The 25,229-nt window shown below is 57.2% G+C and overlaps 2 protein-coding genes across 2 annotated transcripts in view; both read left to right on the top strand.

Moving 5' to 3' along the window:
• The first annotated feature begins 419 nt into the window (after positions 1-419).
• On the top strand, positions 420-7,261 carry SPIB (Spi-B transcription factor). The gene is made up of 6 exons (XM_075538009.1): positions 420-442; positions 1,742-1,769; positions 4,027-4,099; positions 4,386-4,600; positions 5,538-5,694; positions 6,963-7,261. The coding sequence occupies exons 1-6, from the start codon at positions 420-422 to the stop codon at positions 7,259-7,261; spliced, it is 795 nt and encodes a 264-aa protein (XP_075394124.1).
• Positions 7,262-10,323: 3,062 nt separating this feature from the next.
• MYBPC2 (myosin binding protein C2) overlaps positions 10,324-25,229 on the top strand; it is a 34,646-nt gene continuing 19,740 nt past the window's right edge. The window contains exons 1-12 of the mRNA XM_075538010.1: positions 10,324-10,408; positions 14,412-14,525; positions 14,976-15,062; positions 15,223-15,371; positions 15,911-16,028; positions 16,937-16,985; positions 17,185-17,244; positions 20,320-20,519; positions 21,314-21,446; positions 21,518-21,642; positions 21,765-21,870; positions 23,176-23,348. Coding sequence (XP_075394125.1) covers positions 10,390-10,408; positions 14,412-14,525; positions 14,976-15,062; positions 15,223-15,371; positions 15,911-16,028; positions 16,937-16,985; positions 17,185-17,244; positions 20,320-20,519; positions 21,314-21,446; positions 21,518-21,642; positions 21,765-21,870; positions 23,176-23,348 — 1,333 coding nt within the window. The 5' untranslated portion in view covers positions 10,324-10,389. The remainder of the gene's footprint in view (positions 10,409-14,411; positions 14,526-14,975; positions 15,063-15,222; positions 15,372-15,910; positions 16,029-16,936; positions 16,986-17,184; positions 17,245-20,319; positions 20,520-21,313; positions 21,447-21,517; positions 21,643-21,764; positions 21,871-23,175; positions 23,349-25,229) is intronic.

The following is a 25,229-nucleotide window of genomic DNA, read 5'->3' as shown; positions in this document are numbered from 1 at the left end:
GGAGAGCTTAAGACATCTGCAGGGTCAGGGTCACCCTGCCAGGCCATGGGCCCCCACTCTCCTCTTGGGGCCAAAGTTGGGCTCCCAGGTCCAGCACCACCACCACCTGCATCCCCCCGTCCCCAATCCACCTGTGCTGGCTCCCAGAGACCCAGCTTTTCCTCACTTGCCAGGGTCCCCCAAATCTCAGCTCCTGGCCCACTGCTACTCCTTGGAGCCAGCCCCCCCACCCCTGACCTTGGGGATCCCCCAAATCCAGGCCACGTGATGCCCCAGGGGTTGCGCAACCCAGCCCCCTCCCCCTGGCTGCCACCCTGAGGGGAATTTTGAGGAGGGCCCGACTGTGAGCCGCTACCCACCCTCCCTCCCTCCCTCCCATATAAATAGGGGTGGTGGCAGCAGGCCAGCCCAGTGTCAGCATGCTCGCCCTGGAAGCTACACAGTAAGTGGGGGCCCCTGGAGCCACACTGCCCACCCCCCGCTTCTTCCATCCTTCCCCAGCCTGGTCTTTCTTGGTCCCCAAAGATCTCAGCCCTGGGACAAATGCTCTCCCCTTCCGTTGGCCTCTGTGGGTCTCTCTCCCCCTCTCTGTCTCATCCCCTGAGTCCTCTCCATCTCTGTCTCTCACTGGGGAGGGTCTTCTCCCTCTGGGGCCATCTCTGTCCTTGTTTTCCCTACCTGACACTCTGGGGGGTGGGGTGTGTGTGTGTGTGTGTGTGTCTGTCTGTCTGTCTCTCCCCAGTTCTCTGTCGGCTGGTTTCTCCTGCCTCCCTCCCTCTGTCTGTCTTTATCTCTGTTTCTCTGTCTCTCTGCCTTTGTCTCCTTCCAAGTCTCTCTCACCGTCGTGTCTCTTTGTCTCTTGCACGTTTTCTGTATCTCTCTCCAGTTCACTCTGTGTCGGTCTCCCTAATTCTCTCTGTGTCTCTTTGCCTTTCTCTTCCTGTCTCTTTCCAATTCCCTATGTCTCTTCGACCTCTCTGCTGCCTCTTTCACCTGTTCTGTGTCTGCCTCCAATTCTGAGTGTCTGATTCTCTCTGTGTGTTTCTTGGCGTGATTCTCTCTCTTTGTATGTCTGTCTCCGGTTCTCTGCGTCTCTGCCTTTTTCTCTTGTCTCTCCCTGGTTCTCGGTCTCTCTGTCTCTCTGCCTTGGTCTCTGTCTCTCTTCATGGTGCTAGCTCCATGTCTCTCCCACCTCCCTCTCTCCCCTCTGGGACTCAGGCCTGCACCCCATGCCCCAGTCTCTTCACACCTCCCTCCTCTCCCCGCTTGCCCCCGCTTGCCCCTCTGCCCCCTTCACGGTCCCCTATCTTCCCTTCTCTCTCCGTCCACTAGCCTCACTTACTGGCCCAGGTGCTCGCTCTCAACATTCAACCGGCTACATTGACCAAGGCCCCAGGGGCTTGGTCAGGGCCTTCGCCACCCCCACCTGCCCATGGCACCCACCTCCCCTCTGGGGACTTTCTCTCTCACTTTTCCTGCCCCCCACCTCCCAGCCTGTGTCTATGCAAATCCTGGGCGGTGGGGGGGCACAACATTTGCCTGGCCCCCACCTCCCACTTCCTGTGCCATGTGGAGTGGGGAGAAAGTGGTGGGGCTGGTCCCACACACAGAGCACCACGGCAGACACTGCGGTGGCCGCAGCTGCTGCCACTCTGCCTCCCCCCTCAGCATCCCCAACCACTCCACTCGGAGGCCCAGGTGGCTGGATCCCTGACATGTCTGTGTGTCTCTCCCCTGCCAGGCTGGACGGGCCGCACTTCAGCTGCCTGGTGAGTCGGGGTTCCCCCCCAGGGGCCAGGGAGGGGTGACGGGGACCCCCAGGGTTACTGGCTTCTGCCTCAGTTTCTTCTTCCTCCCCTTCTTGTCACTTTCTAGATCTCTTCTTGGCTGTCTCCTCAAGTCTCTCCCTGTCTCTGTTCTTCAAGCCTCTTTCTCCCTCTCCATTGAGTGCTAGGCCTGTGCTTGTGTGTGTGTGTGTGTGTGGTGTCTATGTGGCATGTGTGTGCACTGCAGGATGTGTGTGTGTATGCATGTGCAGTGTGTGCTGTGTATGTGCAGTGTGTGGTGTGTGGATACTGTGCATACGTTTGTGGGTTGTGTGCAGTGGGTATATGTTGTGTGCGGTGTGTAATGCGTACATGGTGTTACGTAGTATGTGCACGCAGTGTTTGTGTGTGCAGTGTGGTGTGTAGGTAACATGTGTGCTTGTGTGTTCTGAGTGTGTGTGCAGTGTGTGGTATGTAGGTAGTATGTGTGTATGCGTATGCACTGTGTGGTGTGCATGCAGTGTGTGTTACATGCGTGGTGTGTGCGGTGTGTACATATCACGTGTGGGTGTGTGTGGTGGGTGCAGTGTGTGGTGTACATGCAGTGTGCGTGGTGTGTGTGTGTGTGTTACATGTGCGGTGTGTATGTACCACGTGTGGGTGTGTGTGGTGGGTGCCTCTGTACCCCTGCTCTTGTGTCTGGTCCTTCCCACACTTCGCTGATGGATTTCTTCTGTCTCCTACTCTGTCTCCTGCTTACCCTTTTGCCCGTAAGGAGAAAGGATTCTGCAGTATTTCAGACCTACCTGGCGCCCTCCACCCAGACAGAGAGATCAAACCAGACCAATATAGGTGTAGGAACACCCGGTGGGCGCAGTGGTTAAGTGCTCTCTTGCAGAACCCCAAATCAGCAGCTGCTCAGGGAGAAAGACAAGACTGTCTGCTCCCCGGAAGACCGACAGCCTCAGAAACCCACAGAGGCCGTTCTGCTCTGTCCCAGCGGGGTTGCTGAGCGTGGGAATTGACACGATAGCAGTGGGTGTGGGGTACATGCCCCTCCCCCTCACACTACATACCCCCTCCGTCTTGTCCAGTTGTCTTTTGTTTTTTGCTTTGTTTTTTCTCTTTTACCATTGAGGTGTAGTTTACGGGCAGCCGAGGGGCGGGTCCTCCCAGAGCAGCATCGCTCAAAGCGCGTCTTCCATCCAACACACCTGTCTAACGGGAGCTTGGGTGGGAGCACGCCATCCCTCCAGAAGATTCCTGGGGTCTCTTCGGCACTAGCACGGCCCCCACAAACACACTTCCCACCATGGGTGGGTTCTGCCTAGCTGGGAACTTTTAAGAAAACGCTTCTCCCAGTGTCTCCTCCTTTGCCTTTTTCCTGGCTGCCTAGCACTCCACGCATAGACTGCGCCCCCATGGTGCCCGAGAGGACAGAGTGGAACGGCGCACCCCCGGGACCCGCTGTCCCCGTGAGGCTTTTCCAGGCGGTGTCCTATCTCGGCTGCAGGGTGGCAGGCCTTTCTCCCATCCAGCAGTTGGCGAGTTTGATCTGCCCACGCCTCCCTTAGCGGCTGAGCACCGCAACAGCTGCGCCACCAGGGCTGGTCCTCAGGAAGTGGAGGCACAAAGGCTAAGGGCTTGGCAACTGAGCTGAAAACCCACCAACGCTCCAGGGGGGCCGAAAGAGGAGGCCGTGGGCTTCTGGAAAAGATGTTGAGACTTGGCCACCGTCCCAGGCAGCTCATGAGCCAGAGTTGCCAGGACAGCAGTGGGTTCAATGAGGGAAGAAGACGTGGGGAGTCCTGAGAAGCCCCCCTGATGCTGGTTTATAAAAATGACTACCCCCACCCTGCAGTCTACCCTCACCCCACCCCAGGGAGACCAGGGAACTAGGGCCCAGGGGGTCTGAGGGAGCCCTTGTCAGTGGGAGCTGGCTTGCCTGGGCTTAGTGCTCGCTCTCTCTGAGCACCTAGATCTGGATCTTTCTCCGTGTGTTGCACACACACGTGTCTCTGCATGCCACCGTCTTTCTGTGCCCCTCTGTCACTCCCTCACCAGCTGTCTCTCTGTCTCTGTGCTTCTGTCTCTCTGTGGTTTTTGCTTTCTCTCTTTCCACTCCGTACTATCCCCTCTCTCCTCTTGGCCCTCCCTCCCCCTGTCTGGGTCTGAGTCTTCTCACTGGTCCCTGGTAGGGGCAGGGGTGGGCACCCCCTGCATCCTGGATGAACCCCATTCCCACTGCCACCCTCCTCAGTACTCAGATGGCGTCTTCTATGACCTGGATAGCGGCAAGCCCCCAGGTTATACGGACACAGAGGGGGTTCCTGGTGAGTGATCCCGAGCCTACCCCTCCCTCGCTGGGCTGCGGGAGTCGGGTACAGGTGGGGGGAGGGGCGCATTACCTGACTGAGCAAGACAGGAGGAGCCTCCACCTCATGGTCTCCTCCCTGCCCTTCTGCCCAGTACCCCAGGTCCGCCCCCTCCATGCAAATCCTGGGGTCAGGGATTTGCAAGGTACACAATAACCCCTCTGTGTTGAAGGTTGCAGGGTGGGGGTGCTGTGGCCAGGGCTCCCACTGTCTGACTCCACACCCTCTGCCACCCCACCCCCAGACTCCCTGTGGTCCTGGACCGAGGCCCCACCAGCCCCACCTGCCCTCTATGAGACCTTCGACCCCGCATCCGCCTCATTCGGCCACCCCCAGGCTGTTCCCCTCTGCTACGGACCCGCCACCTACAGCCCTGCTGCGGGGCTCGACCTGACCCCCAATCTGGAGGCCCTGGGACCCGGTCTACCCACATACCCCACCGAAGATTTCACCAGCCAGGTGAGGGGCTTAGAGAACCCCAGAGTGACCACCATGGGATAGATTGGGCTTCACAGTTTCGACCCCATTCCCATTGGACCCTCTTCACCCTGTTAAGGGAGTCCGTGCTGGTGCTGAGGGTTAAGTGCTTGGCAAGTCACATAAAGGTTGTTGATTTGAACCCACCCAGAGGCTCCTCTGAAAAAAGACCTGCCCACTCTCGATTATGTCTCTCAGGGAAACCCTGGGACAAAGGAGTCCTGGTGGCGTAGTGGTTATGAATCTGGCTATGATCCCCAAGGTCAGCAGTTCAAAACCTCAAGCCCCTCTGAAGGGAGAAGGGACAGGGTTTTCTACTTCTGTGAAGAGTTACCGTCTCAGAAACTCTCCCCTTGACTTGAAGTTGACCGCAGTGAGTTTTGAGGAAGAGGTTAAGTAAAGGCGCACTGCGGAGTAAATCTCTTTTAACAGTTTTATTATCTCTGCATCTCTCTGTCATACAATGACGTCATGCAGTTATATCCAGAAGAGCTGTATAAGTGTCACCACGTTCAATTCTAGGACATTGTCTACTTCCTTGTACTCACTGTTACTCATGCAAGTAGTAAATCTTTATGTGGGTAGAAAGCCTCAACGTTTTGTGTGTGTGTGCTCCGGATTGGTTGGTTGGTTGGTTGGTTTGAACTGCCAACCTTCAGGTTAGCAGCCCAACTTGAAATCCACTGCACTACCAGGGCTCCTTCCAAAAGCAACCAGCCTCGGTACAAATGAGCCCACCGAGGTCCACATGGTGTCAGATCTGTGGTCCTGAATGGGCTTGGGGGGGGGGCTGGCCACAGCAGAGGGATGAGGTGGAGGTCAGAGCCCAGGGTGGTAATGGGGATGAAGAAGGGGGACATGGAGGGGGGGGGGAGAAAAGGGCACCCCTGAATGCATGGGTGACCCTGACCTTCTGCAGACCCTGGGCTCTCTAGTGGCCGCATGCGCCCCCTACCCCAGCCCTGTGCAGTCGGAAGAGGAGGACTTTGTGCTGAACAGCCCGACCCTGGAGGTGTCAGACAGCGAGTCCGACGAAGCCCTGCTGCCCGGAGTGGATGGCCGGGGATCAGACGCAGGTAGGTGGAGCTGGCAGTGTGGTGGCGGCTGCAGCTGGGGCTTGGGGGAGAGAGACTAGAAAGAAACCAGGCTGCTCAAGAGCACCTACTGAATGCTCGGCTCCCCAATCTGCCACTTGCTGGCTGCGTGACCTTGGACAAGTTCCCCTACCTCTCTGAGCCTCCGTTGGTCTCTGTACAATGGGAACGTAGCCCCCCACGGGGGTCTACGCTGCAAAAAGCCGGTGGGAGGCTTACACGACCCGTGGTTGTTGCCTCCGCCGCCGCTGAGGGAGCCATCGAGTCAATGCCGCGCGACCCAGTAGACCGGCCCCGCGGGGCTTTCTTAATTGTCATTTCACACGAACTATTCGCCTTTGTCCCGCGGAGCTGCTGGGATGGATTTTAAAGGCACCGTCCGGGCACTTCTTCGGGGAGAAATGGGGGTCTCAGAAGTGAGTGGCCCCAAAGGCAGCCTCATCCCCAGATTGTCAGCGGCAACATAATGACCACGCCCATCGCCATCCATTCCAACTCGTGCACCTCCCTCCCTCCCCCTCTCCCGTGGCAGCTCCGTTATACCAAATACCCGGGGGCGCTGGGGTTCTGATTTCGACGGGCCTCAGTTTACCCATCTGTCCCAGGGACCCCTGGTCGTCTCTGCCTGTCGGGCTTCCACTGAAGCCACCCCTGGCTTCTCCTCTGCTGTGCAGACTACTGTGCTCTCTGCACAGCCGTTTTCAATGGCGGTCACCCCTGAGTGGGTGTACACGGCTGGTCTTTCTGCTCAGAGGCAGGCCCCCTTCACCCAGAGAGATGAAAGGAGTTAACCACCCGCTGGTGCTTGACACTAAATTCTCAACAACTCCGTAAGATGTCTGTACAATTCAAACATACACACACATGCACACGGCTCATTGTCATCAAAGCTCAGAGAGGTTTAGTTACCACCCTAAGATCACACAGCTGGGAAATGGCCTGTGGGAGGGTCTTAAATCCAATGAGCTGTGTGCCCAGTTCTGGGAGCTGGTGGGCTTCTTGGAGTGCAGGGATCCGGTCCTCTGATCTACCAGCGTCCTACTGGGAACAGGAAGCCGGGAATGATGGCTTGGGGGGCACAGACCCCCCCTACCCCCTAAAGCAATCCGTTTCACTTCACTTGAGTTAGGCTGAGGCTAAGCAAGGGTCCCGGTGGGCTGGAAGTGGGCTGGAAGCTGGGGGCGGGGCAGGCGCGGGTGGACACGCCCCCGACACGCCCCCGACACGCCCCCTCTCCGCCCCCGCCCCAGGAGCCCGCAAGAAGCTGCGCCTGTACCAGTTCCTACTGGGGCTGCTGACCCGCGGAGACATGCGCGAGTGCGTGTGGTGGGTGGAGCCGGGCGCCGGCATCTTCCAGTTCTCCTCCAAGCACAAGGAGCTGCTGGCCCGCCGCTGGGGCCAGGAGAAGGGCAACCGCAAGCGCATGACCTACCAGAAGCTGGCGCGCGCCCTGCGCAACTATGCCAAGACCGGCGAGATTCGCAAGGTCAAGCGAAAGCTCACCTACCAGTTCGACTGCGCGCTGCTGCCCGCCGCTCGCCGGGTCTGAGCCCCCACCAGGGCGCTCCTGGGGGGCAGCCAGGGACCCTCTGGGGCATCACTGCCATGTTGGCGATCACATAACCTAGGGCCCATGGACCCCGCAAAGGGGTCAGGGGGTGTCTGGGATCCCTAAGCCTTGTCCAGGGCCCTCCAGGGATCTCCACGTGTGCCTGGGGCCCTGTTGGGAGTCCCCCCCTTTCATGCCCAGGGCCTGTGTGTGTCTTGGGTCACCATTGTGGGGTGGGGGGCTGGCCCTGCTTGTAGTGTTCCAGCATCTCTGGGGTTCCCCCAAACAGACTCGAGACCTCTCCTAGACTTGGCTTGTGGGTGCAACCTATTGGTCACATCTGAGGTGGAAACCACCACAGAACCCCACTTCTGGAAGGAAGGGGGCCCCTGCTACCAGGTACCCCAAGCCCCTTGACAAGCCTAGGCGGTCACCCTTGTTAGATCTGAGGTTTCTCAATCATGTCTGAAAGCTCCTTATCACAGCCCAGCCCATTTGGGACGGACCCCCTGGTCGTGTGCGCCCCCTCCCCTCCACGAAAACCCCTGGAACCACTTTGAGATCAGTTTTGTCCCTCCTGTTTTGGGCTCTTCCCAACACATGTTGGGTCCTTCTAGTTGGGCTTGGACAAAGCTTGTAAGATGGGGGTGGGGGTGGGACAGGGGGTGGTGGAGCCACAAAGCTCTATGTATCTGAGCACACCCCACCAGATAGGACCGTTTAGGGGAACACTGGTGTCAGCCAACACTCCAAAGATGGGGCTCCCCATTTCTGCCTTCACTTTGGACTCTGAGTGATCAAGCGATGGTGGGCCAGCTAAGCTGGCAGGGAGCCAGACTGTGTGGGCTCCTCCTCCTGGACCCTGTTCTTGGCATTTTGCCCCCACCACACAGTGACTTCACTCAGCAGCGATGACCCAGGAAGACCAACTGGAAGCTCCAGGGGCTCAGAGGCTCAAGACAAGAGGACCATGATCCTGAGGAGCTGGGAAGCCACAGACAAAGGACTTGACGCTTCTGGGACCCCCATCTTCCCTTTCTGTGCAACGGAGAGAAGAGGAAGACTGACTCTCAATGAACCTGCCGCACCAAGGAGGACTGCTCCTTACGGTTGAAACCCCCAGGCTGTTCATCTGGACGGGAGCAATCTCGAACCGGCCATCTGGCGGTGAGCGAAGCAATGCTTGGCCCGCTGAGCTATCAGGACGCCTTGCACCTTTGCGACGTCTCTCTCAAAATGGATCCCCCAGCCCCACCCCCAGCAGGTGCCCCATAAGAGGAGGGAGCATCCAGGACTCAACTGAGGCGACGGGGCTTCCACTAGAGGGCGGGGCCCAGGCTGGGAGGGGCCTCCAGGGAAGACCGGGCAGTGGGGGGCCGGCCGTGGGGCCCTAGGCGTCCGCCGCACCACAACCGCCTACAGATGATGTACACTTTGCAAAATACAAAACAAAAACACCCAAGTGTGAAATAAAATGAAATCAACAAACCAAAGAGAGACAGCCATCCTGGGGACCTTCGGTCAGGCCTGGAGCTATATCCGTACCCTGCCTACAGGGGGTGGGCCTTCAGACACCCTGGATGGCGGCTGCGGGGAGGGGAGAGGAGAGTTAGGTGGCTGGGGAGCCAGAGAGGTTGCCCAGGCAAGAGCGACCCTTAAATGTCTGTGTGCCCCTCTTGTCCTGCTGGCGTGTGCTTCCTCCCGCCCCGTCTCCTCTCCCCTCTGGTACTCTGTGCATTCTCTTCTCTGGCTCGCCATCATCCTTTCTCTGTCCCCTCTAAGGCTGTATCCAGTCTAGATCTCTGGCCTCCACACTGGATTGAGCCCTTGGATTGAGCCCTAGGGCCGGGCTCGAAGCTGAAGCATGATACCAATCTGCCTGGCAACCGTGACATCAGAAGGCGGCCCCCAGCGGATTGGCTGGGTGTGCTAGGGAAGCAGGGGAACTTTCCGGTTCAAAGGGGGTTTGGGCAAAATGAGGAGGAGGGGCTGGACTTCAGCCACACTTGGGTCCCTAACCCGAAATCCTTCACCCCAAGTCCCCAACAGATCCTTCCTTTCCCTTTCAGGGCCTCCACGCCCACCTGGCCCCTCTCCCCAGAACACCTGCTCTCCCTAACCCCGCCCATCACATCAAGCCACGCCCCTTACCGCCACAGGCTCCACCCCCACGCCCCGCCCTCAATTCAGAAAGCCGCAGGTCCTCCTGCCGGGCAGGGCGCCAGCCCCGGGCAGCCCTCCAGGGCCTTCCCGGCTTCCCGGACACCCGCTTGTCCCCCCCGCGGCCGGTGCCCGCCGCACCCGCTCCGGGAAGGGGTCCGTAAGGGGGGGCCAGGGTGGTCCCAGGGGACTCAGAGGCCGGGTGGCGCCCTTTGGCGGCTGGGGTCCCCCCAGGCCTTTAGGGCTGCCCGCGCCCCAGGACTGCCTGCGGGCACTGACTCTCCCTCCCCGGCCATCCTGCCCACGCTGGGGAAACCGGACCCTCCCTCCCCTCTCCGGTTTCCCGAAAACGCCTGCCTTGCAGATGCTCAGCAAGACTTTCCCCACACGGCCGTCCCCACCCCCACTGCACATGAGCCAGAGCGGCCGTCCAGCCCGGACCCTGGAGACCCCAGACCCTCCCAGCACGCCTCCCGTAGCTCTGAAAGGGGGAGAGGAGCCCCCTCCTCGCTCAGACCCTGGAGTCCGGTCCCCCAGCCCCTCATCACTTAGGTACAGGGTCCCGGCCCTCTCCTCCCTTAGACCCAAAGGTACAGCTTCCCAGACCCTCCTTCCTCAGACCCTGGAGTCCAGCCCCCTCCTCCCTCAGATCCAAGCTTCCCAGTCCCCAGCTCCCTCCTCCCTCGTACTCAGGTGTCCGGGCACCGAGTGCCTCCTGGCCAGGGGACTTGGCACCCAGCTAGGTCCAGCTGTTATTCATTCGTCGCCTTCTAGAGCACTCGGGAGGAATGTGGGGCGGCGGGGGGAGGGGAGGCTGTGGCTGAGGTCTCCCGGGGCCTCCTGGGAGTCTGGGGACTCCTTAAAGGGCTCTCCCTGGGGACCCACGCGTCCTCCCCTGGGCCCCTCGCGGGACGCAGCTGCCTTCGGAGAAGTAGGACCGGTCCCGAGTTCCGAGTTCCGCCGCCGCCATGCCGGAGGCGAAGCCAGGTGGCTCCCAGGACCCCTTTCCCACATGGGCTCGGGGTTTTCTTTTCCGCGAGGGGGTTGGGGGTGCCTTTCTTGATGGGGCGCAGAGAACGCGGTGCCGTCTCCTTGTGGAGAACAGGCTCCCTTCCTTGTGTGTGGGGAGGGACACCCCCATCTCTGTAAAGAGGGGTGTCCTTTCAGTGCTTGGGGAGGACGAGGACTAGGACGGCACTCCCTTTTTAACATAGGGAGCATGATCCCTTTTCTGCAGGGACCTGAGGGGGGGTGTTCCCTGTGTGCAGTTTAGGTTACACTGTGAATGAGGTCCCCCTCATTGGGGTGGGTGGGAGCCAGTGTGTGTGTGTGTGTGTGTGTGTGTGTGTGTGTGTGTGTGTGTGTGTGTGTGTGTGTGTGTATTGGGGGGGATCTTTCTTGAGCTGGGCTGGAATCCTGGGACATTTGGGGATGAAGTCTTCTGCCTAGGGGTTCTTTTCCTGTAGAGGACCGAGACCCTCAGGTGTGTGAAAATGGGCATCCCTGTGTGTATGAGAAGGGGTGCTCTTGTCTGTGCAAGGGTAGGGGACCCTCCTGGTGGGGATTGAGGACTTTCCTGGGTAGGAATTCCGGGCTTTTCTCCATACAGGGGGTCCCTGCTGGCACAGTGGGTTATGCCTTTGGGCTGCTAAGGGCAGCTTCTGGGGAGAATGCGAAGACCCCCTGCCTCTGCAGAGATGGACAGCCCGCCCCGGGATACCCTACGGAGCAATCCTCTAGGGCCCCATGAGTTCAAATGGAATTGTGGCAATGATGAGGTTTTCCATGCAGGGATTTGGGGGTCATTTCTTTATGTGGAGTTTGGGGACTCGATTTGAGTGGGACTGGGAGGCCATTTCTTTACAGGGACACCAGGGTCATTGTAGAAATAGAACTCTGGAAGAGACCCCAGGGGGCCCCTTCTCTTGTGTCTCCATTTCACTGGTCCCTGGCTAACCAGGTCACTAGACATGAGGGTCCCGGTGGGCCAGAAAGCCCTGGGGGCCAGGAGAAGGTGCTGTGGTCAGCACAGGGTGTCCAGTTGCCAGCCCTGGGGAAGAGCTAATTATACCCCCAAGCTCCCAAAGGTCAGGGCTTGGTGGCCTGGGAGGATGGGGCAGGGCCTGCCTGGGCGGAGGGGAAATCTGATCCAGTAGACACTCAGGATTAGAGATAAATTTACACCTCCAGAGGGGCCAGGCTGGGGTGGGGGCTGGGGGGTAGGGAGATGTCTGAGGGAGGAGGGACTGGAGACCTGGAGGGACTGGAGACCTAGACTCCTGGGTCTGAGGGAGGAGGGCTAGGCTTCAGGATTCCTGGGTCTGGGGGAGGAGGTTTGGGGGTCAGGATTCCTGGTCTGAGGGAGGAGGAGGGCTGGGGGTCAGGACTCCTGGTCTGAGGGAGGAGGAGGGCTGGGGGTCAGGACTCCTGGTCGAAGGGAGGAGGGCTGGGGGTCAGGACTCCTGGTCTGAGGGAGGAGGAGGGCTGGGGGTCAGGACTCCTGGTCTGAGGGAGGAGGAGGGCTGGGGGTCAGGACTCCTGGTCTGAGGGAGGAGGGCTGGGGGTGAGGACTCCTGGTCTGAGGGTGGAGGGCTGGGGCTCAGGACTCCTGGTCTGAGAGAGGAGGACTGGGGGTCAGGACTCCTGGTCTGAGGGAGGAGGGCTGGGGGTCAGGACTCCTGGTCTGAGGGAGGAGGAGGGCTGGGGGTCAGGACTCCTGGTCTGAGGGAGGAGGGCTGGGGGTTCAGGACTCCTGGTCTGAGGGAGGAGGGCTGGGGGTCAGGACTCCTGGTCTGAGGGAGGAGGGGCTGGGGGTCAGGACTCCTGGTCTGAGGGAGGAGGGCTGGGGGTCAGGACTCCTGGTCTGAGGGAGGAGGGCTGGGGGTCAGGACTCCTGGTCTGATGGAGGAGGAGGGCTGGGGGTCAGGACTCCTGATCTGAAGGAGGAGGAGGGCTGGGGGTCAGGACTCCTGGTCTGAGAGAGGAGGGCTGGGGGTCAGGACTCCTGGTCTGAGGGAGGAGGAGGGCTGGGGGTCAGGACTCCTGGTCTGAGGGAGGAGGAGGGTTGGGGGGTCAGGACTCCTGGTCTGAGGGAGGAGGAGGGTTGGGGGGTCAGGACTCCTGGTCTGAGGGAGGAGGAGGGCTGGGGGTCAGGACTCCTGGTCTGAGGGAGGAGGAGGGCTGGGGGTCAGGACTCCTGATCTGAAGGAGGAGGAGGGCTGGGGGTCAGGACTCCTGGTCTGAGGGAGGAGGAGGGCTGGGGGTCAGGACTCCTGGTCTGAGGGAGGAGGAGGGGCTGGGGGTCAGCACTCCTGGTCTGAGGGAGGAGGGCTGGGGTTCAGGACTCCTGGTCTGAGGGAGGAGGGCTGGGGGTCAGGACTCCTGGTCTGAGGGAGGAGGAGGGCTGAGGTCAGGACTCCTGGTCTGAGGGAGGAGGAGGGCTGGGGTTCAGGACTCCTGGTCTGAGGGAGGAGGGCTGGGGGTCAGGACTCCTGGTCTGAGGGAGGAGGGGCTGGGGGTCAGGACTCCTGGTCTGAGGGAGGAGGGCTGGGGGTCAGGACTCCTGGTCTGAGGGAGGAGGGCTGGGGGTCAGGACTCCTGGTCTGAGGGAGGAGGGCTGGGGGTCAGGACTCCTGGTCTGATGGAGGAGGAGGGCTGGGGGTCAGGACTCCTGATCTGAAGGAGGAGGAGGGCTGGGGGTCAGGACTCCTGGTCTGAGAGAGGAGGGCTGGGGGTCAGGACTCCTGGTCTGAGGGAGGAGGAGGGCTGGGGGTCAGGACTCCTGGTCTGAGGGAGGAGGAGGGTTGGGGGGTCAGGACTCCTGGTCTGAGGGAGGAGGAGGGTTGGGGGGTCAGGACTCCTGGTCTGAGGGAGGAGGAGGGCTGGGGGTCAGGACTCCTGGTCTGAGGGAGGAGGAGGGCTGGGGGTCAGGACTCCTGATCTGAAGGAGGAGGAGGGCTGGGGGTCAGGACTCCTGGTCTGAGGGAGGAGGAGGGCTGGGGGTCAGGACTCCTGGTCTGAGGGAGGAGGAGGGGCTGGGGGTCAGCACTCCTGGTCTGAGGGAGGAGGGCTGGGGTTCAGGACTCCTGGTCTGAGGGAGGAGGGCTGGGGGTCAGGACTCCTGGTCTGAGGGAGGAGGAGGGCTGAGGTCAGGACTCCTGGTCTGAGGGAGGAGGAGGGCTGGGGTTCAGGACTCCTGGTCTGAGGGAGGAGGGCTGGGGGTCAGGACTCCTGGTCTGAGGGAGGAGGGGCTGGGGGTCAGGACTCCTGGTCTGAGGGAGGAGGGCTGGGGGTCAGGACTCCTGGTCTGAGGGCGGAGGAGGGCTGGGGGTCAGGACTCCTGGTCTGAGGGAGGAGGAGGGCTGGGGGTCAGGACTCCTGGTCTGAGGGAGGAGGAGGGCTGGGGGTCAGGACTCCTGGTCTGAGGGAGGAGGAGGGCTGGGGGTCAGGACTCCTGGTCTGAGGGAGGAGGAGAGCTGGGGGTCAGGACTCCTGGTCTGAGGGAGGAGGAGGGCTGGGGGTCAGGACTCCTGGTCTGAGGGAGGAGGAGGGCTGGGGGTCAGGACTCCTGGTCTGAGGGGGGAGGGGCTGGGGGTCAGAACTCCTGGTCTGGGGGAGGAGGGCTGGGGGTCAGGACTCCTGGTCTGAGGGAGGAGGGCTGGGGGTCAGGACTCCTGGTCTGAGGGAGGAGGGGCTGGGGGTCAGGACTCCTGGTCTGAGGGAGGAGGAGGGCTGGGGGTCAGGACTCCTGGTCTGAGGGAGGAGGGCTGGGGGTCAGGACTCCTGGTCTGAGGGAGGAGGGCTGGGGGTCAGGACTCCTGGTCTGAGGGAGGAGGGGCTGGGGGTCAGGACTCCTGGTCTGAGGGAGGAGGGCTGGGGGTCAGGACTCCTGGTCTGAGGGAGGAGGAGGGCTGGGGGTCAGGACTCCTGGCTTCTTTCGAGGAGAGTGGATGACTGTAGTCGACTGAGTCCCTCTTTCTTCACCTCACAGCGGCCAAGAAGGCCCCTAAAGGAAAAGAGGCCCCCAAAGAAGCTTCCAAGGAAGCCTCTAGAGAGCCCCCCAAGGACACTTCCCCCAAGGATGCCCCGGCAGACGCCCCCAACGGTGAGGCCTTGTTCCTTTGGGCTGAGCTATGGTCGACATCTGTCCGCTTTCCCACATTCCCTTCACCCGCTGCACCCTGGGCCAGCCTCCAGTCTCCCCTCTCCAGCATGGCTCTACCCCCTCCCCTGAGCTCACAGGCTCAGCCCCACCATCAGGCTGCCAACACCTGCCTAGCCTCCAACATCCCAGGTTGACAGGGGCCCCTGGACTCTCCGACCTTGACACCTTGACGATCCATCCATGACCATCCCAGCCCACCAACTGCCAGTTCCCAGCTGGTGGGGGAACTGAGACCCAGAGGGAGCAGGAAGACTGGCCAAGGGGACCATTTCTGGAAACCCCTTCTACCATCTGGCTTCTGAGCATAGGCCCCATTCCCCTTCTCCCTCATTTGGAGCTGCCGTTCCCAGCCAGCTATTCCTGGACCCCCCAATCCTGTCTCCTGAGCAGAAGCCCCACCTGAGGATCTGTCCCCTGCTGGTAAAGAGCCAACTGGGATCTTCCTGCAGAAGCCAGATTCTGTGTCCGTGCAGACTGGTAAGAGACCTGGGAGTGGGCAGGGCAGGGAGCCAGACTCCTGGCCTGAGGGAGGAGGGGCTGGTTCTCCTGGGTCTCAGGGAGGAGGGACTGGGTCCCCATTCCTCTACCCCTCAGCCTGTTCTGGAGGGTCTCCTGACCCCTGATCCACCCTTCCCAGGAAAGGATGTGGTGGTCGTGGCCAAGGTGAAGGGCAAGGAGCTCCCGGGCAAACCGACCATCAAGTGGTTCAAGGGGAAGTGGCTGGAGCTGGGCAGCAAGAGCGGCACCCGGTTCTCCTTCAAGGAGTCTCACGACTCGGCCAGCAATGTGAGGAAACTTGGGAGCAGGGGAGAGGGAGAGAGGGCAGTTGGGGTCAGACATTGTATGGGTCCCACTTTTCAGAAGACCTGAACCCTGAGACTAAGCCATGGCTGGGCTTGAGCCTGTGAACAGAGACTGGGAGTGTTAGGAACCCGGCTGGGGTGAGGGGTTGGGCCACATGGGAGGGGCTTCCCTGCCCTGGGCGAAAGGGGAGGACAGTTGGTGAGGCCTGGGCTGTACTCGATGGGGGTTGTCTAGCCCTGGGAGGTCTCAGGGGCCAGGGCCATGGAACCCTGGGTGTAGAGGGTCCAGCATGAGCCAGGAAGGAGGAAATGGGTGCTGAGAGGGAGGAGGGTGATGGGTAGAGTGGAGGTGGGGGGTCCAAGGAGGAAGATGGTGGGCAGATTTCAGGTAGAAATGCTGTAGAGACTGTGCTTCACCCCCTCTCAGTCCGGGGGTGGGGGCTGGAAGGACTTAGGGAGTGTGGTATGGTGGGCTGTAGGGATGGTCATGTGCACCCCAACCCCCGTGGCCCTGGCCCTCAGGTATACACCGTGGAACTTCACATTGGGAAGGTGGTCCTGGGGGACCGCGGGGATTACCGGCTGGAGGTCAAAGCCAAGGATGCCTGGGACAACTGTGGCTTCAACATCGACGTGGAGGGTGCGCTGGCGGGGTGGGGAGGAGCAGTAAGGGCCTGCGGGGCATGGGGCGGAGGGACTCGCCAGGTGTAGTGAACATCCCAAAGTGGGGTGATAAAGTGGGGGCTTGGGGGCAAGGAGGCACCTTCATCAAAACCAAAACCAAATTCACTGTCCTTGAGTCAATTCTCACTCTCGGGGACCCTGTAGGAGATGGTAGAACTGTCGCCTGTGACTGTCTGAGATTTTTAACGCTCTGTGTGTTTGCTGATGTTGTTATTTTCTTTTTATTAAATTTTTATTAAAATATCATTTTACGGGGGGCTCTTACAGCTCTTATAGCCATCCATACATTCATCACATGTGTACATAGGTTACCATCATTGTTTTCTGGATGTTTACTTTCTATAGAACCCTTGGTATCAAAAAAAATTTTTTTAGAGATTTTAACTTTTTTTTTTTTTAAGAAGTAGAAAGGCCCCCACCCCCACCCCCTGCCTTTCTCCCAAGGAGTGGCTGGTGGCTTCCACCTGCGGACCCTTCCATTCGCAGACCAACACACAAACCCTACCTGACCAGGGTCCCTTCTTCTCAGTGAGGGGGATTCAAAGTTCCGGAGAACCATAGACAGGCATAGCACGGGAGCATATTAGGAAGGAGAAAGTGTCGATTTGGGAGGAAGGTTGGGAAGGTTTTGGGATGCGCATGCGAAGGCTTAACAGGCACGCCACATGGATCCCCGGGGGGTCATGGTGGGCAGACTCAACAGTATTTGAGGAAGGGCATGGGAACGGGGTGTCTACCTGCAGAGAGTAAGGGAGGTGCAGGCCCGGAGGGGCATGGTGGTCTTGGAGAGGACTTTGCCTCTAGCTCGGCTTACCTTCCTCTCCCACCCTTCCTTGCATCCACCACCCCTACCCCCACCCCCAGCCCCTCGTCAGGATACCGTCGGGGATACTCTAGAAAACTTCCGGCGCACGTAAGTCATCCTGGACCCAGGGGAGAGGCATCCTCTCTCATGAGGCCAAGGATTGTGGGAAAGTCTCCCTTGGGAGGGGGAGATGTGGGAAAAGAGCATGGGGAAGGACAGGAATGGGGATACCTGCCCGGAATGAGTCCATGGTGGGGGTTGGGGTACAGCACCTCAGTGGGGTTCACCTCCAACTCAATGATTATAGGGGCGAAGGGAAGGCTGAAGATGCCAGTGAGCTGGATTTCAGTGGCCTGCTGAAAAAGAGGTGAGTGGATCCCTCTTGGCACAGGGACCGGGGAATGGAGGCTTATGGAGAGGGAGGGTGGCGGGTAAGACTGAGAGAGAATGCTGTCGCTTCTTGGCTACAATGCTTCAGCTCAAGGTCTGTCATTCAACTCATCCTTCCTCTGTCAGCCCCCTAACTCAATCAGTACTCAACCCATTAACCCACCCATCCCCACCCCCGTCCATTCTGGTTTATTGACCTTCACCCACATCTGGCCAGCCAACTACCCATCCGTTGACCTACCTAACCATCCTTTAACCCCTTCTCGTCACTTTCACACTTCTTCCCACTCATGTCTTCAGCCATCTAACCATTTAACCATCCACTCCTCCACCCACTAATCCCTCCATCTGTTTAGCCAGCGATCCAGTTACCCATCCATGCTTCTACCTACATATCTGTTCGTCTACTGTGTTAGTCTGGGTAAACTAGAGAAACAAATTCATAGAGACTCATATGTGAATAAGAAAGAGGTTTATATACAAGAGCAGTTGAATATTGAGAAAACACCCCAGCCCAGTCCAGATCAAATCCATAAGTCCAATATTAGCCCATATGTCCAATACCAATCTATAAAGTCCTCTTCTGACTCATGCAACACATGCAATGACACTGAGTGCAGAAAGATCACAGGCCAGTGGGTAGAAAATCTTGAGGATCCAATGGCGTTGTAAACATCTCAGTGCTGGCAGGGACCTCCACGTGGCTTCTCCAGCACCCAGAGCTGCATCAGGGTAGGTCCATGTGGCTTCTCTTCGGGGATGTCTCTCAGAGAGTCAGCAGAGAGAGACAAGTGTCTCCCACCTCCAAGCAGGAAAACCAGGAATTCTCAGAATGCTCAGGGGAAGGCCCTGTCCACACAGAAACCTCACTGGCTATGACCCGGTTGACAGACTAGACTCCCCACCTTCAGTCTGAATCCTCTCAAGTCCCAAATTGACACCAGATTATGTAACGACCACATCTACCCACCACCTTCCTACCTAGCCACCCACCCATCTGCCCTCATATAGGGACCTACCCATTCATTCTATATCATTTTATTCACTTGCCCCTCCATTTGCCCATCCGACTTGTCACCAAGCTATGGATTGATCCTCACCATCTACGTACTACCCATTCACCTTCTCCTCTGCCTGTCCATCTGCTCCACACTGGACCCAACGTCCCTTGTGTCCATTAGCCAGACTGGTCCCTATGCCCTGTTCACGTTTCTATAGGTCCATTCTGCCACCTGGACAGTTCCCTGTTCAACTGAGGTAAATGCTGCAGGTTAAGAAAAGAAAGAAAAGGGGGAAAAAACGCTAGCTCTTGGTAAATTCATAGAAGTCCATCTTTTTTGTTTGTTCGATGTTTAAATCAATGCTATAAATAGGTGTCCACTCATTCATGTATTTAATATCTACTGGTCTACCTATCCATTTCTCTACTCATCCATATGTCCCCATCAACAAATCCCCAACAACTCTGCTTACATTCTTCTGTCTCCATTTATTCAATCATTTCCCACCAATGCATCCATGCAGAAGCCCACCTAGCCATTTCCAACGCATGAATCTACCCATCCATCCGTCCATCCATCCGTCCATCCATTCATCCATCCATTCATCCGTCTGTCCGTCCATCCATCCATCCGTCCATCCGTCCGTCCGTCCATCCGTCCATCCGTCCGTCTGTCCATCCATCCATCCATCCATCCATCCATCCATCCATCCATCCATCCATCCATCCATCCATTCATCCGTCTGTCCGTCCATGCATCCATTCATCCATCCGTCCATCCAGCCAGCCATCTCCCACCAACTCTTCCATCCACCTACTCCACACACACACACACCCAGTCATCCTTCTAGCCACCGACTGACCTATATCTACTCAGCTCATCTCTCATCCTCTCTGTCAATTCATCCTACTCATGGCTCTGTCCTTCGATCCAAATATCCAAATGATCCCAAACTCTCTCACCTATCCATTCTCCCTTTCCCCCACCCCCTTTCTCTTCCCTCCTCCATTTCAAACATCTCCCCACCTGTTCATTCATTCTATCCCCTCATCAAACACCTTCTGGAAGCTTCTGCCAATGAACCACTGGGCTGAAATCAGGGGACAGAGAGGCAAGAGGCTGGGTCCCTGGATGTTGGGTCATCTGGTGCTATGGGTTGATGGGTCTGATCCAATAGGCACATACATAGAGGGACACTGTGGTGGCGTAGTGTTTTCATATTGAGTCGTTAGCTTCCAGGTCAGCAGTTCAAAGCCACCAGGATTTCCCTGGAAGAAAGATGGGACTTTCTACTCCCATAAAGAGTCACTGTCTCAGAAACCCACAGGGGCAGATCTGCCCTGTCCTGTAGGGTTGCTATGAGTTGCCATCTCCTCATTGGCAGTGGGTGAGCTCTGTGTGGTTAGAGACAGGGACCCACAGGGACCTGTGAGTGCAATTCATTTCTTGGGAGGGAGACGGGAACTTCGGGTATGGGTCTTGTAGGATCAACAGTTCATCAGGAAGAGAAGGTAGGGCGTGGTTTGGAGTTGTGAGAGTGGTGATGGAAGATGGAAGCTCCTCCTCCTCCTCCTCCTCCTCCTCCTCCTCCTTCTTCTTCTTTGGGGCCTGAATAGACTGGGATGGCTCATGCCTCCAAGTTCATGTCTTAGACATTTCCCTAGCGGGATGGCACTTCCCCACTTCTGCTTCCTGTGAACAGTAGACTGAAAGGGTGGAATGTTGTTCGTTTGTTTTCTTCCCTCCCAGAGGGTAGTGGGGAGCACATTGGGTTTTGAAAGTGGTTTGGTTTTGAACAAAGAAGGAATGGCATCCAGCATGGGTGTCAGATAGATGCCCCGAGGGACACTTGGGGGAACAAGTGGAGGAGAAAAGACGAGGGGGCCTAGCGGCCAAGGAAGAGGCTGGGAGGAAGGTCTAGGAGGGACCAGGTCCAGAGAGAGAGACTGTGGCTGGGTCAAGGCATACAGTCAGCAAGTGGAGAAGGTGCAGGACTGCCAGACCCTCACCCCTGGTGGCCCCATTTTCCCTACTCTCCCCTCTCCCCCCAGAGAGGTGGTTGAGGAGGAGGAGAAGAAGAAGAAGAAGAAAGATGACGATGACCTTGGTATCCCACCGGAGATTTGGGAGCTCCTGAAAGGGGCCAAGAAGAGCGAGTATGAGAAGATCGCCTTCCAGTATGGTATCACTGACCTCCGGGGCATGCTGAAGCGGCTTAAGAAGGCCAAGGTTGAGGTCAAGAAGAGTGCAGGTCAGCCCAGTCTCCGGGGGCGGGGTGGGGAGATGGGCCCTGCATCACGTGCTTTCTGGTGGTCAGATCCTGGCCAAGTCTCTGAGAGGGCTGTGTCAGTCCGGGAAGACTAGAGAAACAAATTCATAGACACTCACCGGTGTATAAGAAAGAGCTTTAGATACATGGGCAATCGAATATTGAGAAAACATCCCAGCTCAGTCCAGATCAAAGTCTGCATGTCTGATACCAATCTATAAAGTCCTCTTCAGACTCACGCAACTCATGCAATGAGGCCAAATGCAGGAAGAGCACAGGTCGGTGGGTGGGAAGTCTTGGGGATACAGTGGTGGCGTAAGCCTCTCAGCGCTGGCAGGGGTCTCCAGGTGTTTCCTCCAGCTCAGGGCGCTAGTGTAGTTCCATGTGTCTTGACAGCTGCAATGTCTTCCAGAGAGTGAGCAGAGAGAGAGAGTGTGTGTGTTTCAGGCCTCCAAGGAGGAATACCAGAATTCCCAGAATCCTCAGGAGAAGGCCACGCCCACACAGAGACTTCATTGGCTATGACCTGATTGAGAGGCTAGACTCCACCCCTTCACTCTTAATCCTCTCAAATTGACAAGTGATCATGTAACTACCACAAGGGTCAAATGGAGGGGTGATGGAGTTCTGTGTTCAGGGACCACCAAGTTCAGGGGAGGCCACTTGACCTGGAGCTTGGTGAGCCCGTGGTTTGAGGACGGAGACGTGGCACCTCTGGGTGGGGGAGGGCAGTCAGAATGTCCCTCTCCACCCCCTTTGTACCCTCCGATCTCCAGCCTTCACGAAGAAGCTGGACCCGGCTTACCAAGTGGACAGGGGCAACAAGATCAAATTGGTGGTGGAGATCAGCGACCCCGACCTTCCACTCAAGTGGTTCAAGAATGGCCAGGAGATCAAACCAGGCAGCAAGTATGTACAGGGCTGAACCAGGGCCAGGCTGGGGGCCTGTGCCCTGGGTTGAAGCGAGACTTTTGCATCAGGTACGTGTTTGAGAATGTCGGCAAGAAGAGGATCCTCACCATCAACAAATGCACTCTGGCAGATGACGCGGCGTACGAGGCGGTCATCAAGGATGAGAAGTGTTTTACGGAGCTCTTTGTCAAAGGTGAGGTCCGAATTCCAGCCTGATCTTGGGCAGTGGAACTCTGGTGTGTGTGTGGGGGGGGGGGGCACCCCAAAATTGCTGACCTCCTGCCCTCACGCTGAGTCCCTCCCCTCATCCTACAGAACCTCCCGTGCTGATCATCACCCCTCTGGAGGACCAGCAGGTGTTTGTGGGTGACCGCGTGGAAATGATGGTGGAGGTGTCGGAAGAAGGCGCCCAAGTGATGTGGTAAGTGATCCTGTCCCTGCTTGGGCTCGGAGCATCTTGGAAGCCGCTCGGATCTTTGGGGGGGACACCTTGTCTCAAAGGGAAGCTGTCAGGAGTCCTCGGCCTTTTCTCTCTATAGCATGACCTGCCCCCGCCATGACCTCTTTTTAGAACTTCTGGGATCTACCCATCCATCCCAAGACCCAAGGCTCCTCTTTGGGGGTTCTCATTCTGATTTCTACAATTTTGCAGATTCATTGAATCATTGGTTCATTTCCGTTCACTTATTGATCTCTTCACTGTATCAAGCATACATCCTTTGGTACATCGGGCCATCTATCTATTTAAGAATTCATCCAGATATTAGGCTATCTGTCCATACATCCACCACTCACCTATAAATCTTCAACTCATCTCTTCATGGTAGCCAGTTAATTATCCATCCACTTAACCATATATCCATCCATCATCTACCTACTCATCTGTGTTAGTCCAGGTGGACTAAAGAAACAAGTTCATAGAGACTCATGTGTGTATATTTATAGACAAGAGCAATTGAGTAGTGAGAAAACATCCCAGCCCAGTCCAAATCAAGTCCATCAGTCTGATATTAGCCCATATGTCCGATATCAATCTATAAAGTCCTCTTCAGACTCACGAAACACATGTAATGACACCAAGTACAGGAAGGTCACAGGCCAGTGGGTAGAAATTCTTTGGTTCCGGTGGTGTTGTAAGCATCTCAATGCTGGCAGGGGTCTCCACGTGGCTTCTCCAGTTCCCAGGGTATGGAGTCTATCAGCATAGTGCCATGTGTCTTGTCAGTAGAGCGTCTTCAAGGGAGTGAGCCGAGAGAGAGAGAGAGAGAGAGAGAGAGAGAGAGAGAGAGAGAGAGAGAGAGAGAGAGAGAGAGAGAGAGAGAGAGAGAGAGAGTCTCCCACCTCCAAGGAGGGAAATACCGGAGAAGGCCATGCTCACACAGAGGCCTCCTTGGCTATGACCAGATGGACAGATTGACAGACAAGACTGCACCTTTTCCCTCCGAATCCTCTCAAGTCCCAAATTGACACCAGATTTTGTAACTACCAGAAATCCCTGACACAAATCCTTCTCCGTGGACTTGATTCCTGGTCACGGGGGACCCTGTAGGACAGGGTGGATCTGCTCCGTGGGGTTCGCCCGGTGCATGGAAACAGACAATCCCATCGTCCTGTGTGTGGCGTGGCTGGTGGGTTCCAACCACCCACCGTTCTGACAGCAGCCGAGTTCTTAAACACCGCCCAAGGCTGTGCTGGCTTCTCTCTTCCCCACTCCTCATGCTCCCAGGATGAAAGATGGCGTGGAGATGACTCGGGAGGAATCCTACAAGGCCCGCTACCGCTTCAAGAAGGACGGGAAGCGTCACATTCTCATCTTCTCAGATGTCGCCCTGGAGGACGGGGGTCGATTTCAGGTCATGACCAATGGTGGCCAGTGTGAGGCTGAACTCATTGTGGAAGGTAAGGGGGCTTGTCATCAGATGGGGGAGGAGGTCGTGGGGGGGGGGTCACCAGACCTCAAAGCTTGGAGTTACCCCGACTCCTCTCTCTCTTTTTTTATTTAATAATTTTATTGGGGGGGGGGAGTCGTACAATTCTTACCACAATCCACCCATCCATCCATTGTGTCAAGCACATTGCTACATGTGTTGCCCTCATCGTTCTCAAAACATTTCCTTTCTACCTGAGCCCTTGCTATCAGCTCCTCACTTGTGCCCCTCCCTCTGCCCCTCCCTCCCTCCCAAACCCTTGATAATGGATAAATTATCATTATGTTGTCACGTCTGTCCGACATCTCCCTTCACCCATCCTGACTCCTCTCGTTCAATCACTTTCTTTCTTTTTTTGGTCTCACTATCTCCGTTCCATCCACCAGCAAGTCCTGGGGGCTTCACCCTCCAGGCCTATCTTGAGTCTGATCACGTTTCCTCATCCCCACTGCTCCCTGTCTGGCCTCACCACTGCATGCCGGGACCGTAGAAATGGCTCGATGTCTCTTCCTCCCTTTCCTCCTTACAGTGTGGACCCCAAGCCCTTTGTGCACACTGCCCCCCACAAGGCGGAATAATCCTTGTGAAATAGAGACTCCAATAAAACAGGACTCACTGCCACTGAATGGGTTTCAATGTGTAGCAGAGTAAAACTGCCCCTGTAGGTGTCCAAGACCGGAACACTCACTAGGGCAGCGGTTCTCAACCTGTGGGTCGCGACCCCCTTTGGGAGTCGAACGACCCTCTCCCAGGGGTCACCTGATTCATCACAGTATCAAAATGACAGTGATGAAGTAGCCAAGAGAATAATTTTATGGTTGGGGGGGTGGTCACCACCACCTGAAGAACTGTCTTAACCTCCCTGGCGGTCTCATTATGTCAGTAATTTTGTACCCGAAGCGGTACATTGTTTTGCACAAAATTTGTCTTATATTGTAGGCCTGTGATTCTTAAGAAATTACTCATTTTAATCTCTCTGGTAGACATTCCAGGTATGATAAACTTCTTCTGACAGTTTATTCCCGAGCCACACTCGGGATTACCACCAGGGACGTTAAAGGGTCGAGGCATTAAGAAGGTTGAGAACCACTGCACTAGGAGCAGTGGGGAAAGAGAGCCTCATCTTTCTCTCGATGCTTTTGAACTGCCGACCTTGTGGTTAGCCACCCAGGACACAGGCCACCACGCGCCCAGGGCGCGGTGGGCAATCAGGGAGATTCATGGTCTCCTCCGGGACATTTTGTTACTTCAGTTGTGAATTCGCTAGATTCACAACTGATTCCGGGAATCATTCACTCACTCACTCACTCACTCACTCACTCACTCACTCACTCACTCACTCACTCACCTCACCGAGTTGATTCTGAGTGGCTCCCTGTGTGAGGCGGAGCACTCTGCTCCGCAGGCTCTCCCAGGGCTCGCCTTTCGGAAGCATATCGCCAGGCCTGTCTTCTGAGGTTCCTCTGGGTGGGTTTGAACCTCCAACCTTGGGTGGTCTCATCCAGTGCACTTGGGCCGTCCTTGTGATGCCGATGTCAGTTTCCCAGCTTGAAGGTGTTGCCACTAGGTGTCCTCCGAGTTCACTTCTCGACGCAGGTCAACCCAACGTGACTGCCTTAGGGGGGCTGCGTGGGGTTTCCTGGGGCATCAGCTTTTTAAAAGATCATGTTACTGGGGGCTTGTACAAGTCTTATTACAATCCATCCATCCATCGCGTCAAGAACATTGGTCCATTCGTTGCCATCATCATTCTCAAAACATTTGCTTTCTACTTGAGCCCTTGGTATCAGCTCCTCATTTTTCTTTCCTCCTTCCCTCCCTCCCTATGAACCCTTGATAATTTATAAATTAT

This window comes from Tenrec ecaudatus, chromosome 18 (genome assembly GCF_050624435.1).
Source record: "Tenrec ecaudatus isolate mTenEca1 chromosome 18, mTenEca1.hap1, whole genome shotgun sequence".
In the NCBI taxonomy this organism is placed as follows: Eukaryota; Metazoa; Chordata; class Mammalia; order Afrosoricida; family Tenrecidae; genus Tenrec; species Tenrec ecaudatus.
The sequence above is the reverse complement of the archived record's forward strand: the minus strand, read 5'-3'. Positions and strand labels throughout refer to the sequence as shown.